This window comes from Brassica rapa, chromosome A01 (assembly GCF_000309985.2).
Source record: "Brassica rapa cultivar Chiifu-401-42 chromosome A01, CAAS_Brap_v3.01, whole genome shotgun sequence".
Taxonomy (NCBI): Eukaryota; Viridiplantae; Streptophyta; class Magnoliopsida; order Brassicales; family Brassicaceae; genus Brassica; species Brassica rapa.
In genome coordinates, this window is record NC_024795.2 from 3,102,618 (window position 1) to 3,114,774 (window position 12,157).

The window sequence follows — 12,157 nt, forward strand, 5'->3', positions numbered from 1 at the left end:
ATTAAATAAACAAACAAAAATAAATAAAAATAAATAAAATAAAAATAAAAAAATAAAAAAAAAGAAATTTTTTTTATAGTTTCAGATTATGTGTTTTCAGATTCGAAATTTTTATAATTTTTTTTGAATTTTTTTTTTCAAATTTTCTTTTTATAATTTAAAAATACTTTTTGAAACTGTTTTTAAAATTTTTATTTTTTATTTTAGTATTTATTTTTTATAAAATTTTAAACTCTAATTCCAAAACCCCACCCCTTAACTCTAAACCCTAAGGTTTGGATTAATTAACTCAAGGAGTATAAATGTATATTTATCTTTAACGAAATCACTTTTTATGACTTTGAGCTTTGAGTGCTAGTTTGGGAACAAAAACTTGATTTGGTGCTATCCTAATCTGTGGATGAATTTCTGTTTATTATTTTTGAGTTTTTGGTATTACTATTGGATATTGGATAAACCTGCTGGGCATTAATTCAACAGGCTTTAACACTTTCAGCCCAATAACAAAACCATAGGCCCAATAGAAACTTACCAGCTTCTCTGCTAAAAAATGAAAAAGGGGGCAGAGAGCATTCACATAACATCATCAAAACGAAACGAGCAAAACCATTTGGAATCGATTGATCTTCTCATTTCTCGGAATCGATCGAGCTGGTGAGAGATGCCGGGCTTAACATGTAACGCGTGTAACATGGAGTTCGAGAACGAAGCTGAACGAAAGCTTCATTACAGCTCCGATTGGCACCGTTACAATCTCAAGCGCAAGGTCATATTTTTATTGTATTCTGATGGTTTTGCGTTGATGAGATGAAAGTTCTGAGAAGAAAAAATCAAAACTTTATCATTTTTCTATCGTAATGGTTTCACTTTACCATTGTTCTTGATGTGTATCATCTGAATCGTTTAGGTAGCTGGAGTTCCTGGAGTTACGGAAGAGTTGTTTGAGGCGAGACAATCTGCTCTTGCTCTAGAGAAAGGCAAATCAGATGAAGCGCCTATGCTCTACACCTGCGGAGCTTGTGGTAAAGGCTACAGGAGCTCCAAGGCTCATGAGCAGCATCTCAAGTCACGGAGCCATGTTTTGCGTGTTTCGCAAGGGGAAACAAGCAATGGTGATGAGGATGTAGCGATTGTCACGCCGCTTACTCGCCGTTTCAAGAATAAAGAGAATGAGGAGAGTGATGATGAGTGGGTGGAGGCTGATTCAGATGAGGAACTGGCTGCTGATGCTGAAGAAGAGGCCTCTGAGGCTTTGTCTAAGTTGAATGTGAACGAGTCAGGAGCTGGTGGAGAAGATATGGATCCAACCTGCTGTTTGATGTGTGACAAGAAGCATAAGACCTTGGAGACCTGTATGGTTCACATGCATAAGCACCATGGTTTCTTCGTTCCGGATGTTGAGTATCTAAAAGATCCTGAAGGGCTTCTCACTTACCTCGGTCTTAAGGTTCGGACTCTCATCAGTTTAGCATTCTTGTAAAGCTTTTGGACTTTTTGCAACTCCTATTTACTCTTTATACCATGGATCCATCATTCAGGTCAAGAGAGACTTCATGTGTCTCTACTGCAGCGAGCTCTGCCATGCATTCAGCAGCTTAGAGGCTGTAAGAAAGCATATGGAAGCAAAGAGTCATTGCAAGTTGCATTATGGTGATGGTGATGACGAGGAAGATGCTGAACTAGAAGAGTTTTACGACTACAGCAGCAGGTTTCTACTAGTATCTTATTATTCTTGTATTCCTCTTTTTATGCCAAATCTTAATGCATGTTTCCTTCGGAATGTATATAATATTGAGCAGTTATGTTGATGAAACTGGAGACCAGATAGTCGTGGCTGGTGAAACAGACAACGCTGTAGAACTCGTTGGTGGTTCTGAGCTCGTGATCACCGAGAGATCTGAGAACACAACAACGTCCAGGACTCTGGGTTCACGTGAATTCATGCGTTACTATAGACAGAAGCCTCGTCCAAGTTCTCAAGACAGTAACCAGATTGTTGCCTCTCTGTCTTCAAGGTTTGTCTCTCAAACCCATCGATCATTCAACCTATTAAACTAGAGAATTTTCAGGTTAATCTTAACTAAGGTTATTTTCCATAAATGGTTAATGTTCAGGTACAAGAGCCTGGGTCTGAAGACAGTGCCATCGAAAGAAGATAGAGTGAAAATGAAAGCGCTTAAGGAGATGAACAAGAGAGGCGAGACAATGCGTACCAAGATGGCAATGAAGAGTAACGTCATAAGAAACTTGCCCAATAATGTTCCTTATTAGCTCTCTGAGCTTGTCATTTTGAATTGTGGGACTGTTCCATGTACTTTGACAAAGTTGTGTTTGTGACAATAAGAGTGAGCTTTTTAAACATGAATATTAAAGTTACATGTTCAGTAAAATAGTAAATGTTAAACACTGCTGCAGCAACGTTAACTGAAGATGGTAAACTCAGGTACAAGAGCATGAAAGACAGCATGTAAGAGACAACCAAACAATGTACAATATCCAAAAAAAACTTTTTTGGTTTTTTTCTTGTTTACGTTTTTGTACAAGGCTGCAACTGCGAGTACATGTCACAAGACAAACAAACCTAAATAAAATTTATACTGAAATTAAAGAAAACAGAGGTCCAAAACCAATAACACTGGCTACGAATAGTCTGGTCTGCTTCATTTGCTTCCAACTTCAATTTCCAGCTGACTGATAAAAGAAAAACAAAACAAGAAATCAATAGAAACGTAAGAAACCAACAAGAAGATAGAATCAAGAGCATAGAGACAGCATTGAATAATACCTAATTTGCATAGAAGCGAGAACGACGCCTTCTTGAATTGTAAACCAGAGAGAACCTATAACATCAAGCAAACGTCTATCATGTAACCATCATGTAGTAGACACAACAACAAATTCAAATTCTAGTGGTGCCTCTAAATGATTCTAACCTTTGATGCATAGCGTTACTTCTGTTAAGTCCACTCGTTGTTACAAACTCATCATCGATCTCATCTACTCTATACACCGGGAACTCAAACGACGCCACCGAGCTGTCATCAGAGTTCGAATTATCATAGCTAAAGCGGCGACTCCCTCTCCTACTCCTACTCTCACCCATCATCCTCGCCCTCCTCCTATTCCTCCTCGCATTCCTTATATTATCAAACATTTTATACAGTATACAAGAGGTCCACCAGCTACTACTCCCTTCATTGCCAGGACCCTCCTCAAACTCATCTCCAGTGCCATCACCACCATCATCATCTCCATACTCGATCACATAGTCTCCCAACACCACACCTCTCGGAACCTCAGAGTGAATCGTGCTCAGCACGTCGATGATCTCAGACGACTGCTGGAAATTCTCCCAGTCTAGCTTCCTCGCGGGATCGATCTTGGAAGGGCGAGAGTCCGGATGCTCTGACTTAGCGTGCTGGCGAAGCTCGGTGTAAGTTCCAATAAATCTACACCGCTCTTCCTCGCAAGAACGGTGTTTCTCGTCGAGAAGAGCACGAGCTTCTTCCACCACAACCCACCCGGTGACCTCTCCTCTGCAGAGCGGGCACACTGGTTTGCAGCTCTCTTCTAAAACCTTAGACAGTGTCTCATCATTATCTTCAGGAGCGGCAGGAGAGGTAGAGGGAGGTGAGTCTGTGGAACAGGCGGTGATGAAACGGTGTAAGCAGTTGGAGTGGAGGTGATCCGTGTTGCAGACGAAGGCACGGCATCCGTTTTGGTAAGAAGAGCATTGGAGGAGGACGCCGTTGTGAGGGGAGTCTAAGCAAATGGGACAAACTAAATCATCCCAATTGATGATGGTCGCCGTCACGCTGCAAAAGGTGTTTGCTTGAAGGTTGTTTTCGCAAACAAGTTCCATAAAGTTCCAAACTTGAGATTCAAAACCCTTCTTCTACGTCATTTCCTTAGCTCTGTATAATGTAAACGAGGCTGGTGAAACGATTCTATGGATAAAGAATGCGAATACAACTCGGATGGAGATTTCAATAAACAGATCACATAGCAAAAAAAAATTGAATCCAAACCTTAAAGCGAGCGGATCCGAGTAAGCGAATTGGTAAAGCAAATAGTTAACCAACCAAATCGAATTTAAGTATTAAGTATATGCACAATAGCAGAGAGAGGAAGAAGAAGAAGAAGAAGAAGAAGAAGCGAGATTTGAGGAGTATGATCGAATCGAAAAGTCGAAGAAGAAGAAGAGGAAGGCTGACCTTTTTTGAGATTGGCAGTTTTCGAGGGGAAGAGGACGAGATGGGGTTTCTTGTGGGGATAGTGCTTCTCGCAGTTGGTAGAGGGAACGGAACAAGCCGAGCCGAGCCGATCTTTTTTTTTTTTTTTACAAATAGTACACTTAAGTACTTTAATCAATATTAAAAGAGGGGGTTTGATTGGTCTGAATTATTTTGTGACGACCTTTTACTTTTTTCACTTTCTTGAAATGGTATTATATTGATTTGTATAGTTTTTATTTATTTATTGATGATAATAGTTTAGTCAATGTTCAAACTACATAGGAATGTGAAATGCGGATAATATTTGATTCTTGTTTTACAAAGAGAAAATGTCAGTATATATTATTTTAAAAGTCTTTATATCTTTCTGTGCGGCCTTCTTCTTTTCATGTCAATCCTTGACTATATTAAAAAAACTGTTTTTAACAAGAGCGATTTTAACTGGGCCTCTATACGGTCTTGAGCTTGATGCAGGAAGTTGAAAATAAATTAAAAATATAAGAAATCAAATATGTATGTTCGAATGACAATGGATAGTTGCATAATTCATGGCCCTTTAGTATGTGAGGGTAGTCGCAACTCGCCAGATAAGGGATCCAGTTTAGATCCGTGCCATAAAGTGCAAAGATACACTAATAACAATTCTTTCGAGCCCGTCCAGTGATTGTTATGTGAATCAGTGTTGGGCACAGCTTTGATTTGAATGACGTCGATTAATGTTAGTGTATGTATCCCACAATTACATTTGACAACGTCAAAGACAAAAACAAGGAGCAACAAGTGAAGTTTGTGTGTGCTTCTTCTTCTATATAATTACATGTATGCTGTATTTAGATTACTTGTAACATATGTATAATGCACCGAAGATTAAACTGTATTAATCTACGCTTTCCTCCCTGATAAACTACCTCTTTCCTCTTCATAAGATCCCCTACAAAGGTGAGAAGCCGATTCATTATCTGTCGGATAACACCGAGTTGCTCCATGACAGCACGAAATCCCTAAAAACATTCGGTAAATCTGCATTCAAAGCCAAAGGGTATATTTATTTATTTTCTTCAAAATCATACAAAACTACTTGGTAACTGGTAAGTGATACATCAATGTCCCAAGGTTCCCATGTTTACAGGGACAATAAGAATGTCAGATGGGGGAATATACTACCTTGCACGACTTGCATGGCCAGTGTGGGAATATCTACTTCTTCTTCAACCAATTTGTATACGTCCACCAGCTGAAAGATCAAAAGTACAGTCAGTGATTTAGCTTTAGAGGCCCAAGCGTCAATGAAACGATAACTCTGGTGATGTTTTAATGTATAAACCTCTTCTACATGAAGCTTTGAGTCCTCTGTGAGTGCAAGAATTAGTTTCCTGCGGATGCCTTCATCAAGGAGGAAAAGACGAGCTCCATCCTTTATGGTATCTGTCAAGTCAAGCTTACTCTCCCTAAAATATATTATGCGAGAAAATATGGATTAATAACTTAAGCTTCCAGGGGTGGAACGATTTGGGAAGAATGCTTCTACATCATTCTGGTTACTTACACACGCTTAACTCGTAGAGCAGGGTTGCTACTCATTTGGCCGACGTTTTCCTTTGCAAGTGATATTAGGTTTTCCAGCCTTTTCCATTGGAAATTACCATCTTTGAATAGAACCTGAAACGGTGGTGGCAAGAATATCTTTCATTTCAGCTAACGCGGATAACAATTTGACGTTTCATTTAAGAGAGATGACATCAGAATTATCAGTTAACCTGTATCAAGCGTTCCCGAAGTGCAGGATTTGGATCCGTTAGGAGACGCTTTGCTACATATGGATAAGCAACCTAGACAAAAAAAAAGGCCAGCTTTTAGTGTGGGAAGGGAAAAGTCAGTGAACTGATATAGCTAGTATCTGCTCGCTTTTACTGTCACTTCAGTGAACTCTATATTTGAAGAGAGGAATCAAAATGCGACTTCACCTCAAGAAATTTAAAATCAGGCTTCAGCGTGAAACATATACCCTCCTGTGTAAGCAGAGAACGAATAACAAGAGAGAACCGCTCCGGGATACGGATGGGAAAGTCGTACACAAGCTTGTTGAACTGGCCTGCAACAACAAGAACGTGACACCGTTCTCTCAGATGTGCAAGGAAAAGCACTTTATCTTGTCTGGGAATTCATGAAACAGTACATACCTGTAACACTTCGGAAATTAAAATCTGCAAGTCCTTTCCCGGCAGAATTCTGCCAGATGGCTTCTAAAGCTGGAACAATAGGAGAAACATCGGTACCCTTGGCCAAGAATCCGAGCCTAGTGAAATCATTTGCCATCTCCCCATAGTCCTCATTAACCGCATGGACAACAGCATCAATCAAAATTTGCTTGTTTTGCTGAGAAAGAAAGAATTTAGTTAGACTATGAGTGACAGTCAATATACAGATGTGAAAATCACTATGAAAAGGAGGCATATGTTACTTGTTAAGATTGCTAGACACATTAGAACCGTTGAACTCAAATTACCTGACTCAGAACGGCAACGTTACCAAAGTCCACATAAGCAATACGCCCATCCTGCATTGCAAAGATATTTCCAGGATGTGGATCTCCGTGAAATAATCCGAATTCCAACAGCTGTCTTAGAGCAGCACTCACGCCAACGGTCAAGAATCCATTTAAATCAAGTCCCGCATCCTTGATGGCCTGAGTACAATTCGTAAGAGTCAATACTCAAGAGTGTACTTTATTTCTGACATTTTAAGAGGGTATAAAAGAATTTATATTGGTCTGGCCCCTATTTGAAAGTCGTACCTGTGGGTCAGTACATCGAATACCATCAATCCATTCCATGACCAGAACCCTTGGACCACAAAGATTCTTGTATACTCCAGGAATTTTGACAGTGGGGTCATCTTTAAAGTTCTCCAGGAAGTCTTCAATGTTCCTGGCTTCCTGTTATGGTTAACCAGGATTATAGAAAGACTCGTTATCTCAGATCATTAAGTAAACCCAGGCAAATAGAGTCAAACTAAGAATACCAAGGTGTAGTCAAGCTCCTCCAAAAGTTTTTCTCCAAATTCATCAACTATCAGCTCTGCGTTGCAACCCAGTTTCTGTAGACTAAAGCCGTTTAAGAATGAGGCAAGGGTTCGGAAAAGAAAGAGATCCCGGTAAATTATGGGCTCTATCTGTGGTCTCTGCACCTGTATATACATAAAAAAAACAAATGTCAGAACCAAACTTTAGGACAGTTTCAGTTTATTACAGCCATATTAAATCACACAAGTTTCGAAGAAGAAACTACAGTAAAATAATTCCATTTCGAACCTTGATAGCAACATCCTCTCCAGTAGCACGTAGAGTAGCTCTATAAACTTGTCCCAAGCTCGCAGCCGCTATTGTCTCCGAAGAAATCTTGCTAAACAGGGACTCAAGAGGTTGGCCTAACTCTTCCTCAATAATCTTGAAAGCAACCTGGAAAACACTCCACAACTTAGCCTCAATCCTCATCACACAAAGCCACATGCTAACATGAAAAAAAAAACATCTCACTCAACAAATTCCTCCAAAAGTTTAAAACTTTACCTCGTTGGGGAACGGAGGAACATCATCTTGAAGAATACAGAGCTCGTTCATGTAATCTTCACGGATGATATCAGGTCTGTTTGCAAGAACCTGTCCAGCTTTGATAAAAGAAGGCCCCAAGTTACACAAGAGGTTCCTAAGCTGCCTAGCACGGAACGGGACGACTTCCTCATCCCTCCCAACCAAAAAATCATACACTAAGGTAGACCAATACAGCCCCAGGTTCCAAACGATCTCCACACCTCGTGAAGCAAGAGAGACGACTGATCCTCTTGATTCCAGCACCTTACTCCTCACCTAAATCACCAAAACATCATCAGTGAATCAAACAATGAAATTAACTGAAACGAAATACTTTAAGAGGCGATTAATGAATCATTACAGTCTCTGGAGAGTACTTTCGGAAAGGGATGCAGACGCCTCGCTCGATATCGAGCTGCTCCAGCGCGGCGCTCGATTTGCCTACTCTCTCCATCCCCGTCGTCATTATCGCAGCGTCTTTCGGATTCCGGTTCCCAATCGAGGCGTTTCGAGTGGAAGTGGAAACATCCGTCGACGCAGCCGCGGAGGTAACGGAGAAGTTGGAAGTCCGTACAGCTGAGAACGTCCGCGAAGGAGCATCTCTCCGATCAAACACAGAGAGATTTCGTCTCCGAAGAGTGTGATTAAGGGAGAAATTAGGTTTTACGAAGCTATTACAGTGGATCGACTCCATCGATCAGCAGCGAAGCGATGTGGATGAAGAAGAAGGAACAGTAGTGGATACGTAATCGTTGGAGGAAAATTAAAATAAATAAATATTACCGAAAATGGAATAATCGACTGCCAACCACAAAATATCATTGTTTGTTTTATTTCTATTTTCCCTTAAGCTACAGAACTTTTATCACCTCACGTTTCCACAGAAAGTCCATATAAAATGTAATTTCTAGCAAAACGACCCCAAAACTTTTTAATTTATAATCTTTGCCCATTCCACAGTTTTCTATTTGTGGTGTTTTGTAAATAAATGGCACTGTGGACCTTATGGTCTATGTTGATTACTATATATAATGTTATACATGTTTTATGTAATTGTAACATTATGAATATCTAACCTATTATCTTCAAAAAAAAAAAAAAGAATATCTAACCTATCGATAATATTTTGATATATATGAACTAAGTTTTTTGCTCTTTTTCTCTAAACCCAATTTATAAAAATATTGTAAGAAAAATATGATTTGCCATCTCATGCACAGTTGGGCACTATATTTATAGGAGTACGTAGTTATATCTTACTTACTATAAGAAATTAGTAATTTAGTACCCATAGTAATATTGCAGATGATCATAAAATTTAGTTTCATGCAATTAATCATGATCCACATCTGGTTTCTATGTCTTTATTTTGTGTTAATCTGTTAATTGTTTTGCTTCAGTCTTAGAGTTTAATATTGTATTATTATGGTATTTTCACATCGGCATTTTATTAGGTTTCACCAGTGTCATGATTCATCTTTTCCACACATATAATCTTTATCTTGCTTATGAAACATGTTTCGTTATCCCTATTAAAGAATATGGTTTTAATTTATTAGAGCCACTCGAAGTTGTTGCACAAGCATTAGTGACTTGTATAAGTTGTTGTACAAACATGCTTCTGTCTGGACGAGTGCATTTTTTTCTTAACTCTTGAACTTTAACTCTTGCAAGGTTCGACCAATACGATCTCTAACGGTTAATTAAGACTTGAAAGACCACTCTAAATATGAGCATGCATATGGTCATTGATTATTATACCCCAAGTCCAGTCACTTCTTTATTAAATACTTTTTTGTCTTTAATTACTACTATAGAAAGGTGTTGGCAAACTAACTATGATGTTTAGTTAGTAAATATGTTTTCAATATCAGTTTAGGTTAGGGTGTGAGATCCGTATATATATACAAGAGTAATATTCAAGCATTTGAAAGGAAAAAACTTATATGATCAGTTCAATTGTTTGGTGTAGCTGTGTAAAAAGATTTGGGGATCAACACTCAAATACACAAATAGGGATATAGAACAATCCAAATGCTGAAAAATCTTTTAGCAGAAAACTACTTATCCAATGGCAAAAAAAACACGAAGCTGTCAAGCATCTTAGGCCAATGATGTTAGTTCAACAAATTATATGTAATAAACCGAACATAGGCAGTGTTAGACGAAAAGGATTCGTGCTAAATTATTTGGGAGAAGAAAGAAAGTTTGTTCGAAGTGGATAAGGAAGTGACAATGTGGGGGAAATGGGCAGTGGGGAATCGACACGTGCCCCGATTCCACAAAAAAGGCTTGGTGTCACGTGCGCCCATCATTCTAATATGTGATGAAATAGAGAAACGAGCAATCAGTAACTGACAGCTGTCTAAATTCGGTAGAAAAGTATGAGAGAACACGTGCGCCCATCATTTTATCCATTGTCTTCCCAAACCTTTGGGGGACCTTCTCTAATTGCATATCTTTTTTACTTTCCCTCTTTAGATTTCGTCCTGCTTGAAATTATCATTGTATTTCATTATGGCTGTATCTATATTATATCATAATATGCATTTAATCATGTATCTATTGCTCTTTCACTTTTTTTAGAAACATATTGTTAATTATGTTTTTATAACAGTCACTTTTTGTGACAATATGTTATCATGGAATATGATTTAATAATCCGTATACAATTTTTTAATTACAAAACAGTGAATTAATGTATATAATTATTGTATTTCAAATCTCCTGAGAGATCAAATTTCTAATAAGTATATTTAATTTAGTTACTTATATTCCAGACATCATATTATTTGAATGCTAATCGTTGACCAAAACAAATATGTCTCGCCTTATATAACGGTCAACTTTGAAATCAACCATTCAAATACATTAAAATCATAAAATGATACAAGTCAAGTCATTAGAAGGGCTCTAGCTTGAGACCACTATAAATAGACCTAACACAAAACACATACAAAATAAAACAAACCACGAACAAATTTATACATGATATATAGATATATCAGCGAGAATGATTGGAGAGTATCAAGACTCAAACTGACCCAGTTCAGTTTTGATGATCGGCTACTACATGTCTCGGACATGGAAGACGTTAGGGTTCTTGACAACGATATCATACATATGAATAGAGTTAAACTTTGAGAAGTCCCGTGGGAGAGAGATAAGATCGATGGATGTTTTCTTGTGGAACTGGAGGAGATGATCGGCGTTGTCTCCATAGTAGTACCTCTCCCATCCAAGACCCTTCAAGATCCTCTCAAGAGATCCGTACGAAGAGACAACCTCGCTGGTCGGAAGATGGACAAGGATCTTCCTCCTCATCCTTTGCTGCTGGCTACCACCGGAGGAGGTAGAGTCCGACGAATCTCCGGAGGATTGGTTGTAAGGATTCTCAACAAGCCTCATCACTCCGTTCTTGTTGAACACCCACACACCAGACATTGTGATGATGATTGTTTATGAACTAGGTTTTTAGTTTTTTTTTTGTGTGTGTAAATTTGTTTGTATGCCTGCTCTTCACAATGAGCTTGTTGATTTTTGATGAGGACAAGGAAACTGTGTTGAGGGTTATATATATGTTAGTAAAGGGGCCATGTCTAGATGCTGATATATTTTATATTAATATATTTATATGTTAAATTTAGAATTCCAGAATTCTCGAAAGGGACGGAATCTTATCTATCAATCTTCCACCATTTTATATATCACATTTGGGCGCAAAAGAATAACTATAGTTAATTCCATAAAATTAAAGCTATTTTTTCCAAACCAGATGTAGGTAACTTATACTTCCACAAGGGGATGGGAAAATATCCAAAATCCATTGTCTGATCATAAATTCAATCTGATCCAACTCAAAAAAATACTTGAGGTCTACGATATCCAATATAGATAACTAAAATTAAAGACGGTTTGGATCCAATCGACTTTTGTATAATTTTATATAGTGAAAATATTATTTCACATATTAACGAAATTAAATGGTTTGTTATTTTAATAAATAATTTATATATTATTATTTTGATAGTTTAAGAGTATTTTGTTTTTTTGATCAAACTAAACTTGCATTAATTTTAAATGTGTTTACACTCCAACAAAGGAGAGTACAAAAGGGCTATTGACAGCCAAACAAACAACAACAACAACATAAGGGATAGAATGGCGACACAAATCACAAGAAGGAGCCATATGAAATCGTACCACAACAACATCATAAGCTTCTTTAAAGACCGCATCTAGTGTAACCCGTAGGACAACACACACTGCACCATACGCAGAGAAGAGCATTCGATGGGAGGAAGATCCTTGCAATACCAACGAAACTTGTTCA

The 12,157-nt window shown here is 38.2% G+C and overlaps 4 protein-coding genes across 5 annotated transcripts; 1 reads left to right on the forward strand and 3 right to left on the reverse strand.

Moving 5' to 3' along the window:
* Positions 1-532: 532 nt before the first annotated feature.
* LOC103851869 (cytoplasmic 60S subunit biogenesis factor REI1 homolog 1) lies at positions 533-2,406 on the forward strand. The gene is made up of 5 exons (XM_009128746.2): positions 533-766; positions 908-1,447; positions 1,539-1,708; positions 1,800-2,015; positions 2,115-2,406. The coding sequence occupies exons 1-5, from the start codon at positions 662-664 to the stop codon at positions 2,269-2,271; spliced, it is 1,188 nt and encodes a 395-aa protein (XP_009126994.1). The 5' UTR covers positions 533-661; the 3' UTR covers positions 2,272-2,406.
* A 62-nt stretch (positions 2,407-2,468) lies between these two features.
* Positions 2,469-4,681, reverse strand: LOC103851878. Of its 2 annotated transcripts, none has more exons than XM_009128762.3 (4): positions 4,215-4,681; positions 2,934-3,914; positions 2,786-2,840; positions 2,469-2,691 (listed from the first exon to the last, which is right to left on the reverse strand). In XM_009128762.3, the coding sequence occupies exons 2-3, from the start codon at positions 3,860-3,862 to the stop codon at positions 2,786-2,788; spliced, it is 984 nt and encodes a 327-aa protein (XP_009127010.1). In that variant the 5' UTR covers positions 3,863-3,914; positions 4,215-4,681; the 3' UTR covers positions 2,469-2,691. The 2 variants fall into 2 exon arrangements, with proteins under 2 accessions (XP_009127010.1, XP_009127004.1); XM_009128756.3 differs by having other exon boundaries at positions 4,029-4,301.
* Positions 4,682-4,952: 271 nt separating this feature from the next.
* On the reverse strand, positions 4,953-8,609 carry LOC103851895 (protein ACTIVITY OF BC1 COMPLEX KINASE 1, chloroplastic). Its single transcript, XM_009128774.3, has 13 exons — positions 8,186-8,609; positions 7,804-8,100; positions 7,546-7,692; positions 7,257-7,421; positions 7,030-7,170; positions 6,742-6,921; positions 6,416-6,611; positions 6,200-6,327; positions 5,993-6,064; positions 5,782-5,894; positions 5,560-5,683; positions 5,400-5,469; positions 4,953-5,255 (listed from the first exon to the last, which is right to left on the reverse strand). The coding sequence occupies exons 1-13, from the start codon at positions 8,516-8,518 to the stop codon at positions 5,191-5,193; spliced, it is 2,031 nt and encodes a 676-aa protein (XP_009127022.1). The 5' UTR covers positions 8,519-8,609; the 3' UTR covers positions 4,953-5,190.
* Positions 8,610-9,462: 853 nt separating this feature from the next.
* Positions 9,463-11,641, reverse strand: LOC103851905 (flowering-promoting factor 1-like protein 1). Its single transcript, XM_033280022.1, has one exon. The coding sequence runs from the start codon at positions 11,266-11,268 to the stop codon at positions 10,894-10,896; it is 375 nt and encodes a 124-aa protein (XP_033135913.1). The 5' UTR covers positions 11,269-11,641; the 3' UTR covers positions 9,463-10,893.
* Positions 11,642-12,157: the final 516 nt, after the last annotated feature.